Source organism: Mesoplodon densirostris, chromosome 3 (genome assembly GCF_025265405.1).
Source record: "Mesoplodon densirostris isolate mMesDen1 chromosome 3, mMesDen1 primary haplotype, whole genome shotgun sequence".
Classification (NCBI taxonomy): domain Eukaryota; kingdom Metazoa; phylum Chordata; class Mammalia; order Artiodactyla; family Ziphiidae; genus Mesoplodon; species Mesoplodon densirostris.
This window is the reverse complement of record NC_082663.1, coordinates 153,790,683-153,809,750: the sequence shown is the minus strand read 5'-3', so window position 1 is coordinate 153,809,750 and position 19,068 is coordinate 153,790,683. Positions and strand designations below refer to the sequence as shown.

The 19,068-nt window shown below is 39.3% G+C and overlaps 1 protein-coding gene across 1 annotated transcript in view; it reads right to left on the bottom strand.

The window, feature by feature from the left end:
- The window catches only part of FAF2 (Fas associated factor family member 2), a 59,196-nt gene extending 40,729 nt beyond the window's left edge, over positions 1-18,467 (bottom strand). The window contains exon 1 of the mRNA XM_060094839.1: positions 18,369-18,467. Coding sequence (XP_059950822.1) covers positions 18,369-18,431 — 63 coding nt within the window. The 5' untranslated portion in view covers positions 18,432-18,467. The remainder of the gene's footprint in view (positions 1-18,368) is intronic.
- Positions 18,468-19,068: the final 601 nt, after the last annotated feature.

Here is a 19,068-nt window from a genome sequence, read left to right as displayed (position 1 = left end):
TCAAATAAATTACCTTTCACTAAGTTCCTATTTCAGTATCTATTCTTTCATTTAACACACTTAATTCCACTAAAAAACAAACAAAAACCACTTTGGCCTTATTCAACCTTTCCTAATGTGACTCAGCTACTCAGAATCAAGCAGAAAAGTTGTTTAGGAAGACATAAAGGTGTTATTGTTTTCTTCTTTATGAGAAACATTACAAAGGCACCAAACTTTACTAGTCTTCCAAAAAGTCATCTGAGAATCTGGCCTTCCCTGTTCCCTCCCCACCCTCGAGGCCAACAGTACCTGCCACTGTATATCAAAATAGCATGAAATTACACTTCTAAAACTTGACATGCATGAGATTTGTGTATGTATATGTATGTATATATACATACATATATACATGTATCTATATATGTATAATCTAATGTCAAGTGACAAAATGTTAATAATTTGCTTTTAAATTTAATTATACTTTTCAGCCTCAAAACTTGGCATTATAAAATGCTCCATGATTTAGATTCAATTATTTATTAAGCATCTATGAGCCAAGCACTGTAGTATGTGCTTTCTTATCCACTCTTAAAACAACCCTGTAAAGTTAGAAATATCAGAGTCATTTTGCAGATATGGAAACTGAGGCCTAGAGGGCCTCAGCTAACTGTCAAGATCTCAAATGGTGCAATTCCTAATATGGAGCTCTTTCCCCTACATCATGCTGCAAAGATGAGAATGTGGCTAACTGGAATTTTTATTTTTCCCTTCCTTCTAAAAATGGGATACTTAAAGCTGCTGGAACTGCTTTAACAAAGAAAGAGAAACAACATCAAGAACAACAACAACTAAAACAAAACCCCTCTGGTTAAGTGAGATTTCTGGTGAGTTATTAAATTCACTCAACAAATATTAATTGAGCATCATGCAGCAAGCACCACAAAGAAATCACAGTCCTGATCCCCAATAATTTTGTGGAGTAAAAAGACATGTAAATAGGGACTTCCCTGGTGGCCCAGTGGTTAAGAATCTGCCTGCCAATGCAGGGGACATGTGTTCGAGCCCTGGGCTGCGAAGATCCCACATGCCGCAGAGCAACTAAGCCCATGTGCCACAACTACTGAGCCTGTGCTCTACAGCCTGTGAGCCACAACTACTGAGCCCACGTGCCACAACTAATGAAGCCTGCGCACCTAGAGCCCGTGCTACCAACAAGAGAAGCCACTGCAATGAGAAGCCTGCTCACCTCAATGACAAGCAGCCCCTGCTTGCCACAACTAGAGAAAGCCCCTGCGCAGCAATGAAGACCCAATGCAGCCAAAAAAAAAAAAGACATGTAAATAAATAAACTATACACCAGTAATAAACAAATCCAAGTCTTCCAGGGAACTCGGGATGTTATCAGAGTTCTGAGCTGAAAACTAGCAGAAGGAGGTGTTTCAGGGCAATAGAGGAGTATGCATGGAGGCACAGAGGCATGAGAAAGAATGCCATGTTAAGGGAACTGAAAAATATCACTGGAATAGAAATGGAAAGGGTAGAATTATGGAGTCGGACAGCGAAATATGGGTCAGATCATGAGATGCAAAGATTTCATGCTGCTTTAATCAATGCAAAGCAAATGAAAAATCTTAGTGACACAATCAAATCTTTGCTAGAAAGATTATTCTGGAACGAATAAGAAGGCTGAATTGAAGAGGACAGACTTGAAATTAGGGGCACTGGTACAGTTACTGAAATATTCCAAAGGGGAAATGAAGTGTAAACTAGGGTAGAGGCAATGCAGATAGAGTGGAGGGTTAATTGAGGGTAGTGGATTTTTTGGTTTCACTTATTTAATTCCAACAGGAATTTATAAACACTAATACATATATACATGCATACATACTGAAAAAAAATTCCCCAGAAAATATTTTCTCTTCTAAATTTATACCAGGAAAATGAAAACATTTTCAAAATTTCCTTGGTGGGAAAATCCAAAGCCAAGAGGCACCTCAGTGCTCATAGTGATTTTGCTATTTATTATTTCTGGCACTCTCACCAAATGGTAGTTTAAAAACACATGTACACAGAGGAAGCATTTAACATCAAACCTTCAATTTTATTATGTTACTATTTTTTGCTATTCATTTTAAGGAAAAATATAATATGGAGAAATAGCCACTAAGATTTCCTAAATATGTCAAATGACCCTCAACTGGCCCAAAAGAAAATTGGCAAAATTAATCTTTATCAATATCCACCTCAAAGATATGCTTCTAGGGGCTCCCCTGGTGGCGCAGTGGTTGAGAGTCCGCCTGCCGATGCAGGTGTGCCCTGGTCTGGGAAGATCCCACATGCCGCGGAGCGGCTGGGCCTGTGAGCCATGGCCGCTGGGCCTGCGCGTCCGGAGCCTGTGCTCCGCAACGGGAGAGGCCACAACAGTGAGAGGCCCGCGTACTGCAAAAAAAAAAAAAAAAAAAAAAAAAAAAAGATATGCTTCTAAAAGAATATCTGTAGTACAGATATTCTTTTATACTACTCTGCCAATTACACAAATGTTATTCCTTGAAACACTTAAAGGAGTGCAAAAACAAACAGGGATGCCCAGCCCATTCTGAAGAAATAACCCCAAACTTGAACCAACTTGATCGTAAATGCCTGTGATTGTTACATAAAAATGTAACAAACAAACAAAAGCCTAGCAAGCACTACTGAATCAGTTTGTCAAAAAGCTTCTGAGAGGACAATAACTGTGTTCTTGAATAAGAAGATTCAGCAACATAAAGATGTCAATCACATCCCCTCAAATTCATTTTATAAATTTAATAAAATTTCAATTTTGAGAAGCTGATTATAAAGTTCTTTTGAGGGCTTCCCTGGTGGCGCAGTGGTTGAGAGTCCGCCTGCCGATGCAGGGGACAAGGGTTCGTGCCTTGGTCCGGGAAGGTCCCATATGCCGCGGAGCGGCTAGGCCCGTGAACCATGGCCGCTGAGCCTGCGCGTCCGGAGCCTGCGCTCCGCAACAGGAGAGGCCACAACAGTGAGAGGCCCGCGTACTGCAAAAAAAAAAAAAAAAAAAAAAAAAAAAATCCTAATATATAAAGAGTTTTTTAAAATACAGAAGAAAAAGGATGGGACTTCCCTGGCAGTCCAGTGGTTGGGGTTCCACACTTCCACTCCCAGGGGGGACATGGGTTCGATCCCTGGTCGGGGACTGGGTTCCCGCATGCCGTGCAGCGTGGCCAAAAAAACCAAACAACAAACAAACAAAAAGACAACCCCCCTGCAAAAAAAACCCCAAAAAACAGAAGAAAAAGGATAACTTGTTACAGAAGTGGATAAGAAAAAGTGGACAATTTATAGAAAAATAAACTCAAATGGCCCTTATATATATATGAAAAATTCCTCACTCATAAGGAAAAAGTAAATTAAAACTATACTGAGTTTGACAACACCCTCTGTTGGTGAGGTTGCCAGGGGCCTCATACATTGCTAGTGGAAATACAAAATGGTACAATCCTCACATAGGAAGATTTGGCAATATTTAGCAACACTACATATTCGTATACATATATATAAGCATTTAATCCTTTGACCCAGAAATCTTTCTACGAATCTATCCCAAAGCAAAAAATAAAATGTTGGTACACAAGGCTACTTATTGCTCTATTATTTATTACAGCAAAAGATGAGAAATAACCCAAATATCCATCAATCTAAATTATGGTATGTCCATACAATAGAGTATTATACAGCTGTAAATACTTAAGAGAAATAAATCCCTATATTGCTATGTAGTGACCACCATGAGATAATAGGTATAAAAGACATTTGGAGAAAAGTGTGTAATATACATCACCATTTATCTTTTTTAAAAGGGAGGGGTCCACAAATATATATACTTATTACTTGGTTTTTTTAAATGAAAGGTTTTTGTTTTTTTTAATTCTAAACTTCTCTGCAGGGGAAGGCAGGGAACAGGGTATAAGAGAGAAGAATAGAAGTTAGAGTTCTCTAAATATATTGTTACATGTAGATTTGACTTTGGAATCATGTAGCTGTTTTATAAAACAAAATTTAGAAAAAGCAGCAGCAGCAATTCCTAAACATCAGAAGCAAAAATCAAATGTACAGTTGGTAGCATAACTATCCAAAATGAAATTATCCCACATGACTTTAAAACACAGTAAACTGACTATACATTCTGCAATAAAAGGGCTTAAATTGTTTTAAATAATCATATTGTTGTTACTAGTAAGGGTATTATTATTTTGAGACAAAGTATTGATTATGTGATAAGGCAAATTAATAATCATGCTATTCTCATTAAGAACCAAATTTTCTGGTATGGAGAAAGAAGAGAGGTAAAATGTAGGGCTGAATTTGAATTGGCAGTCCTGAATTTGAATTGGAAATATCAAATTGTTTTATCATGAATTAAATAAATACAAACATATGTATGTGTCTGTACTATATATTATATGTATTTCCTGGTTCTGTTAACTAAAAAGTTCTAGACCAACCCAACAGCAATGAGCACTCATGGCTACCAGACCTGTGGCATCTAAATATAATTTCTTACCAAAAAGTAACAAGGTTTCCTGGAGAAACGCCTGATTCTAGAAAATGCACAAGATGAGTCAAACATCTTATGATGTCGAAAAGCTAAAAACCTATCAAGTACGACTGGGGCCATGACAATATGATAAAAGTCTTCAGGAACAATAATACAGGCTCTTCCAAATTACAAATTCAAACGGTAAATCTTTTCTGTGACTCTGAAAAAATAAAATTATGTAAATACTAGGATTTCCTAAAAGATAAAAGTCATCAGGAGCCAATCTAAATAGACTCACAATTGTCAAAGATGGCACAACCTAAGCCTTAATAAGCACAATGGCAATGAAATGTAATACGTTAAATATATTTACATCCATGAGTTCACTGCAAATTTTATTTTATTTTATTATTTTTTTAATTTTTTGCAGTAGGCGGGCCTCTCACTGTTGCAGCCTCTCCCGTTGCGGGGCACAGGCTCCGGACACGCAGGCTCAGCGGCCATGGCTCATGGGCCCAGCCTCTAGGCGGCATGTGGGATCTTCCCGGACCGGGGCACGAACCCGTGTCCCCTGCATCGGCAGGCAGACTCTCAACCACTGCACCACCAGGGAAGCCCTACTGCAATTTTTAAAAACCTACAATTCAAATTTTAAAAATCTCAGTGGTAAACAAGTGGGACCTAATGAAACTTAAAAGCTTTTGCACAGCAAAGGAAACCATAAATAAGACGAAAAGACAACCCTCAGAGTGGGAGAAAATATTTGCAAATGAAGAAACTGACAAAGGATTAATGTCCAAAATTTACAAGCAGCTCATGCAGCTCAGTATCAAAAAAAACAAAGAACCCAACCCATAAATGGGCAGAAGACCTAAACAGACATTTCTCCAAAGAAGATATACAGACTGCCAACAAACACATGAAAGAATGCTCAACATCACTAATCATTAGAGAAATGCAAGTCAAAACTACAATGAGGTATCACCTCATACCAGTCAGAATGGCCATGATCAAAAAATCTACAAACAGTAAATGCTGAAGAGGGTGTGGAGAAAAGGGAACCCTTTTGTACTGTTGGTGGGAGTGTAAATTGATACAGCCACTATGGAGAACAGTATGGAGGTTCCTTAAAAAACTAAAAACAGAACTACCATATGACCCAGCATCCCACTACCGGGCATATAACCTGAGAAAACCATAATTCAAAAAGAGTCATGTACCACAATGTTCATTGCAGCTCTATTTACAATAGCCAGGACACGGAAGCAACCTAAGTGTCCATCGACAGATGAATGGATAAAGAAGATGTGGCACATATATACAACAGAATATTACTCAGCCATAAAAGAAACAAAATTGAGTTATTTGTAGAGAGGTGGATGGACCTAGAGTCTGTCATACAGAGTGAACTAAGTCAGAAAGAGAAAAACAAATACCGTATGCTAACACATATATATGGAACCTTAAAAAAAAAAAAAAGGTTCTGAAGAACCTAGGGGCAGGACAGGAATAAAGACGCAGACGTAGAGAATGGACTTGAGGACACATGGAGGGGGAAGGGTATGCTGGGACAAAGTGAGAGAGTGGCATGGACCTACATATACTACCAAATGTAAAATAGCTAGCTAGTGGGAAGCAGCCGCATAGCACAGGGAGATCAGCTCAGTGTTTTGTGACCATCTAGAGGGGTGGGGTAGGGAGGAGATATAGGGATATATGTATATGTATAGCTGATTCACTTTGTTATAAAGCAGAAACTAACACACCACTGTAAAGTAATTATACTCCAATACAGATGTTAAAAAAAAAAATCTCAGTGGGACTTCCCTGGTGGCGCAGTGGTTAAGAATCCACCTGCCAATGTAGGGGACATGGGTTCGAGCCCTGGGCCGGGAAGATCCCACATGCCACAGAGCAACTAAGCCTGTGTGCCACAACTACTGAGCCTTCGCTCTAGAGCCCATGTGCCACAACTACTGAAGCCCATGCGCCTACAGCCTGTGCTCCGCAACAAGAGAAGCCATCACAATGAGAAGCCTGCACACCGCAACAAAGAGTAGCCCCCTCTCGCCGCAACTAGAGAAAGCCCATGCGCAGCAACGAAGACCCAACACAGCCCAAAATAAATAAATAAATAAATAATTTAAAAATCTCAAGGATGCTAGGAATCAACTCATTATTTAAAAACTAATAAATAATCGAAAGGATCAAATGTTTATCCTGCCTTTATTATATATACTATAACTCAGTGTAACTAAACAGGGGAGGGAACATATATCTTTATCCCTATTAACAAATAAAGAAGGGATGACAGCATCAGAATGTCATCATTTTGTATGAAAAGGTTAGGCAAAAGCTAATGAAATACAATGTATCTTGTGGAAATACAATGTATCAATGTATCTAAGGATACTAAAACTAAGCTAAATTTGAGTTTAAGTGAAAAAACTTTACAAAGTTTAACTGTCAACACTTTAAATTCCCAAATCACAGGGTTAATTCTGTAAATTTGAAAAATATCAGACAAGTCTTCTGTATATAAAATATTTTCTATATGTATCCTTTTTGAAGAGGACTTGCACTCCTTCGAGAATACGTTAGGCTACTTGATAAGTGTTTCTTATCTTCTAATTCCAGTTTTAAAAAAGGATGACAGTTTTGCAAATTTTCAGTTCTACCCTTTATTAAATATTCCCTGGAAAAATAAAGGGAAATGTAACAGAACATGTGTACAACTGAACATTCTCCAAAATTGCCCCTTTTTTTGATAGAGCCCTAGTATTTATCAGGTACTTTACTTGCATTGTCTCATATAACCCTTTTAAGAACCCAAGACACCCTTTCAGGATAAAAACTTAACTGGGAATAGAAGGGAACTTCGTCACCCTGATCTAAGAAACACTCGCAGCTAACATAATAATGGTCAAAGACTGATGATTTCCTCCTAAAATCAGGAACAAGACAAAGATGTTTACTCTTGCCATTTTTATTCAACATTATACTAAAACTAAGCAAGAAGGAAAAAAAGAAATAAAACTATCTATTCACAGATGACATAATCTTGTATATAGAAAAAACTAAGAAATTTACAAAAAAACTAATAGAGAACTAATAATGAGTTCAACCAGGTTGTACGATATGAGATCAATATACAAGAATCAGTTATATTTCTATATGGTAGTAATGAACGACCTGAAAATAAAATTAAGAAAACATTTACTTTCCCAGTACCTTCAAAAAGAATAAAATACGTATGAATAAACTTAATAAAAGAAGTGCAAGATTTGTACACAGAAAACTACAAAACATCGAGAGAAACTAAAGATGACTTAAATAAATGGAAAGACTTCTCATATTCATGGATTGACAGACTTAGTATTGTTAAGATGGCAATGCTCCCCATATTGATCTAGAGTTAACAGTAATCCCTATCAAAGTCCCAGCTGCCTTTTTTTGCAGAAATTGACAAGGTGATCCCAAAATTTATTCGGTAATGAAAGGGATCCAGAATAGCCAAAAAGAACAAAGTTGGAAGACTCATACTTCCTGATTTCACACTTATTACACAACTGCAATAGTCAAGACAGTGTAGATACAGATAAGGGTAGATACAGATCAATGGAACAGAAATGAATCCAGAAATAAACCTTTAGTTATGGTCAACTGATCTTAAACAAGGGTTTCAAGGTTATTCAATAGGGAAAGAATAATCTTTTCAAGAAATGGTGCTGGGAATACTGGATATCCACAACCAAATGAATGAAGTTGGACCCCCACCTCATATCCGTTAACTAAAAATGGATCAGACCTTACGTGTAAGAGTCAAAACTACAAAAGTCTTAAAAGAAAACAGGTGTAAATCTTTGTAACCCTGGATTACACCATGGTTTCTAAGACATGACCAAAGCACAAGCAACAAAAGATAAAACATTAAACTGGACTTCATGAAATTAAAAAACTTCAAAAGACATGACTAAGTGAAAAGACAACCCAGAGAATGGGAGAATATTTTTGCCAATGATATATCTGATAAAGGACTTGTATTCGGGATGCATAAGAACTCTTAACAACCCAACAACAAAAGACAAATAGCCCAAGTAAAAAATGGGCAAAGGACAAAAATAAACCCACACACCTACAGTCAATTAATCAATGACAAAGGAGGCAATAATATACAATGGGGAAAAGACAGTCTCTTCAACAAGTGGTGTTGGGAAAGCTGGACAGCTACAATGAAATTACAACACTCCCTCACACCATACACAAAAATAAAAATAGTTTAAAGACCTACATATAACGCATGATGCCATAAAACTCCTAGAAGAGAACACAGGCAAAACATACTCGAACATAAATCATAGCAATATTTTCTTAGATCAGTCTCCCAAGGCAAAAGAAATAAACGCAAAAATAAACAAATGGGACCTAATCAAACTTAAAGGCTTTTGCACAGCAAAGGCAACCATCAAAAAAACGAAAGACAACCTATGGAATGGTAGAAAATATTTGCAAATGATGTGACTGACAAGGGGTTAACATCCAAAATATACGAACATCTGATACAACTCAATATCAAAAAAACAAACAACCCAATCAAAAAATGGGCAGGGACTTCCCCGGTGGTCCAGTGGCAAAGAATCCACCTTCCAATGCAGGGGACACGGGTTCAATCCCTGGTGGGGGAACTAAGATCCCACATGTCACGGGGCAACTAAGCCTGCACGCCACAACTACTGAGCTCGTACGCCTCAACTAGAGAGCCCCCGTGCCGCAAACTACAGAGCCCATGCGCTCTGGGGCCCGCATGTCACAACTACAGAGCCCACGTGCCCTGGAGCCTGGGCGCCACAACTAGAGAGAGAAAACCTACACACCACAACTAAACAGACGCCCACATGACGCAACAAAGATCCCGTGTGCCACAATAAAGATACCATGTGCTGCATCTAAGACCCAACATAGCCAGCCAGCCAGCCAGCCATAAATAAATAGTATCACCTCACACCTGTAAGGAGGACTATTATCAAAAAGAACACAAATAACAAACGTTGGAGAGGATACAAAGAAAAGAGAAACCTTATACACTGTTGGTGGGAAAGTAAATTGGTGCAGCCACTGTGGAAAACAGTATGGAGGTTTCTCAAAAAACTAAAAATAGAACTACCATACGACCCAGCAATTCCACTCCTGGTGGGTATATATCCAAACACACAAAAACCCACACCAATTTGAAAAGATACATACACCCCAATGTTCACAGCAGCATTATTTACAACTGCCATTATATGGAAGCAACCTAAGTGTCCATCAACAGATAAATGGATAAAGAAGATGTGGTATATATACACAATGGAATACTACTCGGCTATAAAAAAGGGTGAACTTTTTGCCACTTGCAGAAACATGGATGGACTTGCAAGGTATTATGCTAAGTTAAATAAGTCAGACAGAGAAAGACAAATACTGTATGATATCACTTATACGTAGAATCTAAAAAATACTATAAACTAGTGAATATAACAAAAAAGAAGCAGACTCTCCAATATAGAGAACAAACTAGTGGTTACCAGTGGGGAGAAGGGGGAAGGAGTGATATAAGGACAGGGGATTAAGAGGTACAAACAACTATGTGTAAAATAAGCTACAAGGATATATTGTACAACACAGGGAATATAGCCAACATTTTATAACTATAATTGGAGTATAACCTTTAAAACTTGCAAACCACTACATTGTATACCTGTAGCTTATATAATATTGTACACCAACTATACTTCAGTTTAAAAAAAATGTAGTGTGTACACACACACACACAATGGAATAGTACTCAGCCATAAAAAAGAATGATATATTGCCATTTGCAGCAACATGGACCTAGAGAATATCATATTAAATGAAGTGAGACAGAGAAAGACAAATATTATATGATATCACATATGTGGAATCTAAAAAAATAGTACAAATGAATATATATACAAAACAGAAACAGATTCACAGACATAGATAACAAACTTATGGTTACCAAAGGGGAAAAGAAGAAAGGGGAGGGATAAATTAAGAGTATGGGATTAAAAGATACAAACTACCATACATAAAATAGATAAGCAACAAGGATTTACTGTGTAACAAAGGGAACTATATTCAGTACCTTGTAATAACCTATAATGGAAAAATATCTGAAAAAAATATAACTGGATCATTTTGCTATACACCTGAAACACAACACTGTAAGTTAACTACACTTCAATTTTTTAAAAATGGGCAAAAGATTTGACTTTGTATCTCCAAAAGAAGACACACAAATGGCCAATAAGCCTATGAAAAGATGCTCAACCATCTTTTTAGTCATTAGGGAAATGCAAATCAAAACAACGAGATTAAACGAGAGTAACACCTCACACTTACTAGGATGGTTTCAAAGATGGATGATTAACAAATGTTAGTGCAGATGTGGAGAAACTGGAACTTTCACATACTACTGGTAAGGGAAAATGGTATAACTGCATTGGAAAAACTGTTTGGCAATTTCTCAAAAAGTTAAACAGAGGTACCATGTGACCCAGCAATTCTACTCCTAGGAGAACTGAAAATATGTCCAGACAAAAATTGGTATACAAATATTCATAGCAGCATCAATATTTTTTTTTTTTCCCGGACCGGGGCATGAACCCGTGTCCCCTGCATTGGCAGGTAGACTCTCAACCACTGCGCCACCAGGGAAGCCCAGCATCAATATTAATAGCTGAAAAGTGGAAACAATAAAAATGTCCATCAACTGACGAATGGATAAACAAAGTGTGGTTTATCCACACAATGAAACATTATTGGCCATAAAAAGGAATGAAGTACTCATATAGGCTACAATATGGATGAACCTTGAAAACATTATGCTAAGTGCAAGAAGCCAGGCACAAAAGGCTGTACAGTGTATGCTTCCATTTATACCAAATGCCCAGAATTGGCAAAATCTATGGAGACAGAATATAGATTAGTGGTTGCCAGGGGTTAGAAGGAGAGAAGAATGGAGAGTGACTGCTAATGGGCTTCTTTTTGAGGTGATGAAAATGCTCTGGAAGTAAACAGTGGTAATGGTTGCACAACTTTGTAAATACACTAAAAACCACTGAACTGCATACTTTAAAAGGGTTAATTTAAGATATGACAATTATATCTCAATAAAACTGTTATTAAAAATAGAGCCCAAGGGCCTCCCTGGTGGCGCAGTGGTTAAGAGTCCGCCTGCCGATGCAGGGGATACGGGTTCGTGCCCCGGTCTGGGAGGATCCCATATGCCGCGGAGCAGCTGGGCCCGTGAGCCATGGCCGCTGGGCCTGCGCATCCGGAGCCTGTGCTCCGCAACGGGAGGGGCCACAACAGTGAGAGGCCCGCATACCGCAAAAAGAAAAAAAAAAAAAAAAAAAAAATAGAGCCCAAGAGGCAAAACTAGAAAATCAGTAATGATCAGAAAACATGATAAGGAATTCGATAGATCAAACAAAATCAAGATAAGTGTACAAAATGCAACAGCATTTTTATTAGTAACCATTTAGAAATAAAGAGATATCCCATTCACAGGGTGACCAAAACTACAAAATACCTAGGAATAAGTTTAATAAGGAATATCCAAAAACTAGAGGAAAGTTACAAAAAATATTTTAAAGGACGTGTGACATCTCAATAAAGAAATGTACATGTGCCTGAATTTCAACCAGTCCCAAATTATATATTATTTTAAGCAATTCCAATAATTCCACGGCTGCACAAAATGATTTTTTTAAAACATCTTTATTGGAGTATAATTGCTTTACAATGGTGTGTTAGTTTCTGCTTTAGAACAAAGTGAATCAGCTATACATATACATATATCCCCATATCTTCTCCCTCTTGCGTCTCCCTCCCACCGGCCCTATCCCACCCCTCTAGGTGGTCACAAAGCACTGAGCTGATCTCCCTGTGCTATGCAGCTGCTTCCCACTAGCTATCTATTTTACATTTGGTAGTGTATATATGTCCTTGCCACTCTCTCACTTCATCTCAGCTTCCCCTTCCCCTTCCCCGTGGCCTCAAGTCCATTCTCTATGTCTGCGTCTTTATTCCTGTCCTGCCCCTAGGTTCTTCAGAACCATTTTTTTTTTTAGATTCCATATATATGTGTTAGCATACGGTATTTGTTTTTCTCTTTCTGACTTACTTCACTCTGTATGATGGACTCTAGATCCATCCACCTCACTACAAATAACTCAATTTCGTTTCTTTTTATGGCTGAGTAATATTCCATTGTATATATGTGCCACATCTTCTTTATCCATTCATCTGTCGATGGACACTTAGGTTGCTTCCGTGTCCTGGCTATTGTAAATAGAGCTGCAATGAACATTGTGGTACATGACTCTTTCTGAATTATGGTTTTCTCAGGGTATACGCCCAGTAGTGGGATTGCTGGGTCGTATGGTAGTTATATTTTTAGGTTTTGTTTTGTTTTGTTTTGTTTTTGCGGTACGCGGGCCTCTCACTGTTGTGGCCTCTCCTGTTGCGGAGCACAGGCTCCGGACACGTAGGCTCAGTGGCCATGGCTCACGGGCCCAGCCACTCTGTGGCATGTGGGATCTTCCCGGACCAGGGCACGAACCCGTGTCGCCTGCATTGGCAGGCGGACTCTCAACCACTGTGCCACCAGGGAAGCCCATATTTTTAGTTTTTTAAGAAACCACCATACTGTTCTCCATAGTGGCTCACAAAATGATTTTTACATGTACATGAAAGAACTTGTAAGAATTACCAATAATTAAAAAAAAGAATAGGGAAGGAGTCCTGTCCTATCAGATATTATCAGTAAAATTTGGTAGAAAGCTATTATTATTAATTCAGTAATGCTACTAGCAAATAGGTTATCGAAAACAGAGTACACTATGATAAAGAGGACTACTCAAATCAGTTGGGGGAGGGATTGACTATTCAGCTAAACTATAGTGTTTCCTGGAAAAAAGCAAATTTGGGTTCTCATCTCATACATACAAAAAATTAATTCCACATGGATTAAAGATCTGATTTTAACAAGAAATCTGTAAAATATTTTGAAGAAAACAAAAGAGAACATATGTATAATATCATTAAGTAGAAGGCATCCTTAGACAAAACAAAATCCAAAAGCCAGAAAGAAAAAAAATGCCAATTTGATGACATAATTTTAAATAAGGGTAAGTGAAGAGATTAATGATCAAAGATAAATGATGTCACGAAAGAAAATATTTGCTATACATGACCAGTATACATAAAGAACTCATACAAACTGATAAGAAAATGTCAAATAATCCAATAGAAAATGAACAAAGGATAAACAGGGAATTTATACAATAACTAACCATAAGTAGCCAAAAGGAGCTCAATCTCATCCATAATTAGGAGTTTATAGAACAGAATTCAATCTTAAAATCAGCACTTTTTATTCTTCAACCAGAAAACAAACCTTCTATAATACCATGGGACACCTGCAAAGCCAATCCCTCACTCCTATGTCCCCACTCTTTCCCATTTGAAATAGCTTAAAACAAGTGTTTGCATTAGCTGTTCAAACTCAACTGACTGCAAAACAAAATAAAAAACTACAAACACCACTACTACTAGAAATGCAAATTAAAATAAGGACTCTGAAAATTTAATCAGATTAACGAAAACTGAAAAGATACCATCCAGTGCTGGCAAGGATGTGGGGAAACTGGTCGTCTCACATCCTCTTGGTGAGAGTGTGAGCTGCCAAAACTCCCTGGAAAGCAGTCTAGCAGTAGCTATTAAAATTTAAAATGTACATTGTTTTGACCCAGTAACATCACATTTTTAGGATTCTGTTTAGAATTAAAAGCCCTGCTATGTCAGCAATATCCCCTAGGATCCTTAACTTCCACAACACTTCCTTCACCTTCATGGTCTAACTGAAACTTGACTTTTCCCTGAAGATACTCCCCCTGAAGCCCTCTCTCCCATTTTCTCTCTCATACCTGTGGGTATGGAAGGGAGAGAACGGTCCTCCTTGTTCATTCCCACTTTGGGGGATTCTTCTTCCCTTCTCCTTAAAAAGTCCATCTTCACGTAGAAGAGATTAAGAGAATTAACATTAGTGATAATGTCCAGGATTAGAATCACACTTTTGGACTTCCTTTGCTGTGTTCTCTTTCTTCAAAGTGTCCCATACTGTTTCTATTGGCCCTACTCACCTACCTGTTGTTGAAAACAAATCAAAACCTAGGGCCAGAGCAGCAGTGCTAGGTAGTAAGAAAGAGAACCCAGAGTTCTGGATTCAAATCTAAGCTCATCACTGACCTTAGGTAAATTATCTCCGGATCCTAGTTTACTCAATACCAGAACCTACACCATGTTTACTGGGAGGACTTAAAGATACAATGGATCTAGAGCACTTTGGATAAAGTAAATGCTCAATAAGTGTTTAAACAACATCAAAAACAAAAACACCTTCAAATCTCAAAAATTTCATACTCCTGTACAAGCAGAAAAGGACTGTTTCTTCCTCTATTGGCCATGTATAGCTCCTTTAGTCGCTTCTCTCGTTATCCATGTCATCCTTCTCCAGGTGTTCAAACAGCAACCTAGAGGCAGTAAACCAAGACACCAGGGGAATCTGCTATACTTGGAAATTTGGAAACACGGACTTCAACACAACTGACCTTCCCCATATTTGTATTAGCTCCTCTTAAAACTCATTATTTCCCATTTGAAGAAAATGGGGAGGGCCTAAAATAAATATGGCATTACTTATTCATATTCAACGGGTTCTAAAATAAACAGGAGAAAGTAACTATAACAATCTTAAAAGACATCAAACAGACTTAGAAGCCTGCTAAATATACCCTAAGGAGTTCCAATCAAATCATATGTCACAAAAAAAGTGAAACAGAGGAAACCTGAGATTTCCAAAATATTTCACTTTTGCTAATTTCAATATATCAAATGAGGCAACTTACTGAAAACTGACTCCTAGCAGTGTCATCCTGTTCTGTCCTACCCCCTGTGGAGATTCCAAGCACATGCTCCATACTGTTAGTGAAGCAAAGCTGAAACCTAGTGTTATTTCACTCTCTAGTTGAAAAAATCTTTGATGGCTCTTCAAGCCTACAGATTAAAGTTTAAACCATTGAGCACAGGTCTCCAAAATCTGGCTGTAATTTACCTTTCCAGTGTTATTTTCAACTTCCAATTCTCTAAATCCATCACAACAAACACATTCTACATTATTTCATATCCATACCTCAGCTTTGAACATACTCCTGCCCACCACCTGTTATTCCATTCCTCCTTCAAAGCAGCAAAGTACAGTGGAAAGAGTCCAGCTTTTAAGTTCAGATCCAGATCCACTAGATTTCTAATTCTAATTCCACCCCCACTACTTAAGAGCTTAATGATCTGGAGCAAATACTTTACTAGACCTGTTTCCTTACCTAGGAGGAGGGATATCACCTGTGGCGCTTTTACTAGGCTATTGTGAGGATTAAGCATAATGCTTCTAAACTATCTAGCACCACGCCTAAGGCACGGTAGAAACTTAATGGTAACTACCGAGCCACCCTTCTTTCCCCCTCCATCCTCATCAATACTATAATTTCCTAAATTTCCACAGCGCTCTGTTTATACTACTATGTTTATTACACCATGAGCACTAATATACTGCAGAATACTCATTATTTATGTATGTGTCTGGCTTTTCCATTAGGTTATAAGCAAGATGGGTATGGGTATGGATTTCTAAATCTCTGCCACTTACCACCTGAGCAAGTTATTTGACCTCGGAGAACCTGTTTCTTCATCAATAAACTGAATTGGGGTTAACACCTTACAGTGTTACAAAAAGGTTTAAAAGAGTTAAGGTACATCAAATACCTCGTATAACGCTTGACACCCTAGTAAATTTCAGAGGATGTTAATGGTAATCTGGATGATGAACCTGATCCAAGCAACTGCTTAAAGAATACACAAATGTAAAATGTATTTGCCTTATTACATCCAATTTCATAAAGCAATCTTAATACAACTTTAACCTGCTACCCACCTCTCTTACTGAGATAGCCAATGAAGACAAAAACAGAGATTCCTATGCACTTTATCTCAGAAATGCTACCACATATTCATGTTCTTCCAGGACCAGACTAAGTACTTCACGACTTATGGTTCACCTCACCTCATTACACTTGAAACGACATGGGGGCTTATCCCTCAAGAGTTGTAAGGGATAAAATGATCTGCCAAAGTTAAACAACACTCTGAAATTAGTAGTCTATAAGGAAGTAGAAGCTAGTTGTCTGCTCTTTATTCATTCTAATTCTAATGAGCTGTGTCATCAATTTCTCTACTCAAACCTCCAAACAAATGTCAACTACTTCTATGACAGTATTTTCCAATTTATACACTTCCAACCCACTGCTTGATTTAAGAGAAAACACTTCAAAATTAACTGCAGTGAAATCAAGGAAATCACAGAAAAGTGAGAACTTGCAAAGAGGAAAAAAATACAATATTAGAGCATTTGCATTCCACTTTCAGGTGTACACTGCTACTTACATGGGTTGTATAGCACACACATCAAAAGCTCAGGAAGGGTTCTGGAAAGATGCACCTGGTTTTAAATCTGACATCACAACTTTCTAGCTGTGTAACCTAAGCATGTTACTTCTTAAGCCTCATATCCCTCATCTGTAAAATAGGGATTGTAACAGTGACTCTCATAGGGTTGCATTAAGTACAATAATGTATGCTAAGTGTTTCAGGAAAAGTACTTACAACACCATACTCAATAAATGGTATTCCATCCATTTGTTGTTATTGCCTGAGCACTAAGGTTCTTGGTAAATACTGCGTAATTAATGAATATTTAGCATATTTTATATTAGGAAATAAGTGTACCACTAACTTTAATTCTATACTAAGTTAAATAATGATTAATAGTTGCAATACTGTTTAAGAGCAGTTTACTGTTTACAAAACCCTTTAGATATCCATAAACTCATTTTGATCTCCACAACATCCTTAGGGGATAAACACTTTTAAGATACGTATTCTAGAAATAAAGAAACTGGTACCCATCAGGGTAACACAGAGTCAAGGTTACCTAAGTCTCCTCCAACCAGATTCTCCAGCTCAGGGATAAAGTGCTTAGTGTCCAAAGTTCTTAACCCAAACATCCACTAAAAGGAGGCAGATTCCAGCAAGTTTCCCACCCTCCTCAAGCAGAGTCAAGAACGTGAGCCCAGGAATAAGCCCGGGGTAATAAACCCCGTTAGACGGCACTGATGACATTTATCATGCACTGTTTCATTACGAGGTGTCCTCCCACATCTTTAGGGCGGGGGCTAGTCCTGACCCCACTGCCACCAGAGCGCCCAACACAGGGCCTGGCACCCAAGAGGCCCTCAGTAAATGTTTGTGGAAATGGCATGGGAGGCTGGTAGGAGGCCTCCTAGAGACCCGAAACGAGGCCAACTCCACGGTGGGGATTAAGCATCCCAGCAGATCCAGAGTCGTTGGCGGAGAGGGTCCAACCGGTAACCAGGCTGGAAAGGATGGCTGAGGACGGGCGCCGCTAACGGGAACCCGGGAAGCTGACCCTCTTGAGGGGAGAAAGGGGGAGCGGGTCTGGCCGCAGCCATTCTTGGAAGGCTGGGGACCGACAGAGGCTCGGGGGCCGGGGGCAGCAAGCAGGGCAACTGGCGCTTGGGGGGGAGGAGGCCGCCTGCTGGTCTGAGAAGAATCTCGGGCCCAATCTGAGCAGGGTTCTGGGCTCCTCTAGGGACCCACTCCCTAGCCCGCGGTGGCATTCGCTTCACCGAGTACTCGCTGCTACCTGAAACTGCAGCAGCTTCTCTGTCTGCTCCTGTGTTAGATCCCGCTCCTCTGGCGCCGCCATTTTGCAGCCGCCTCTACGCTTCTGACCCGTCCGCACCGTCACCCGCCGGAAGTGACCTCAGCAGCAACCACATCCGGTCTGAACAGCCGCCGGCGCGCAACTGCGTCTGTGCGTGCCGGCCCAACCTGGAGGCCAGGGATGGTGACAATTTCCGCCGCTAGAGGGCACCACTCTCGGGCCGATCCCGAACACTTCCGAAAATTGTCGGGGGACTGTCCAAGTCACCCTTAGGAGTTAGGCGACGAACGGATCTACCAGAGACTTGACTCTCGAATAGATCGCAAAGAGCCGAGAGGTCCCGAATGCCCCTCGAGAAGCTTCGGAAATTCACGAATGCCCCTCGGCAGATTTCGCCTTCTTCCTAACCATTTTCATCTCCAATGTTTCTGAATGTTTCTTAGGAAATTGCGGTCGTTCAGAAATATCGGCCGTTTGATGTTTGATTTCTGCCATGATGTTTCCAAAATCCCCTGACCATCTCTCAGGAGGTTCCGAAAGTCCCCAAATACTGGGGGCGGGGTGGGGGTGGGGGCGTTTCCCACGCCGCCTTCGAGCCGGAAGCTGTGGAAGGTGTGCGCCCTTTGAAAATGGTTGGCACTCGGCCACCCGGGCACTACCAGCCTTAGGCAGAGCTTTC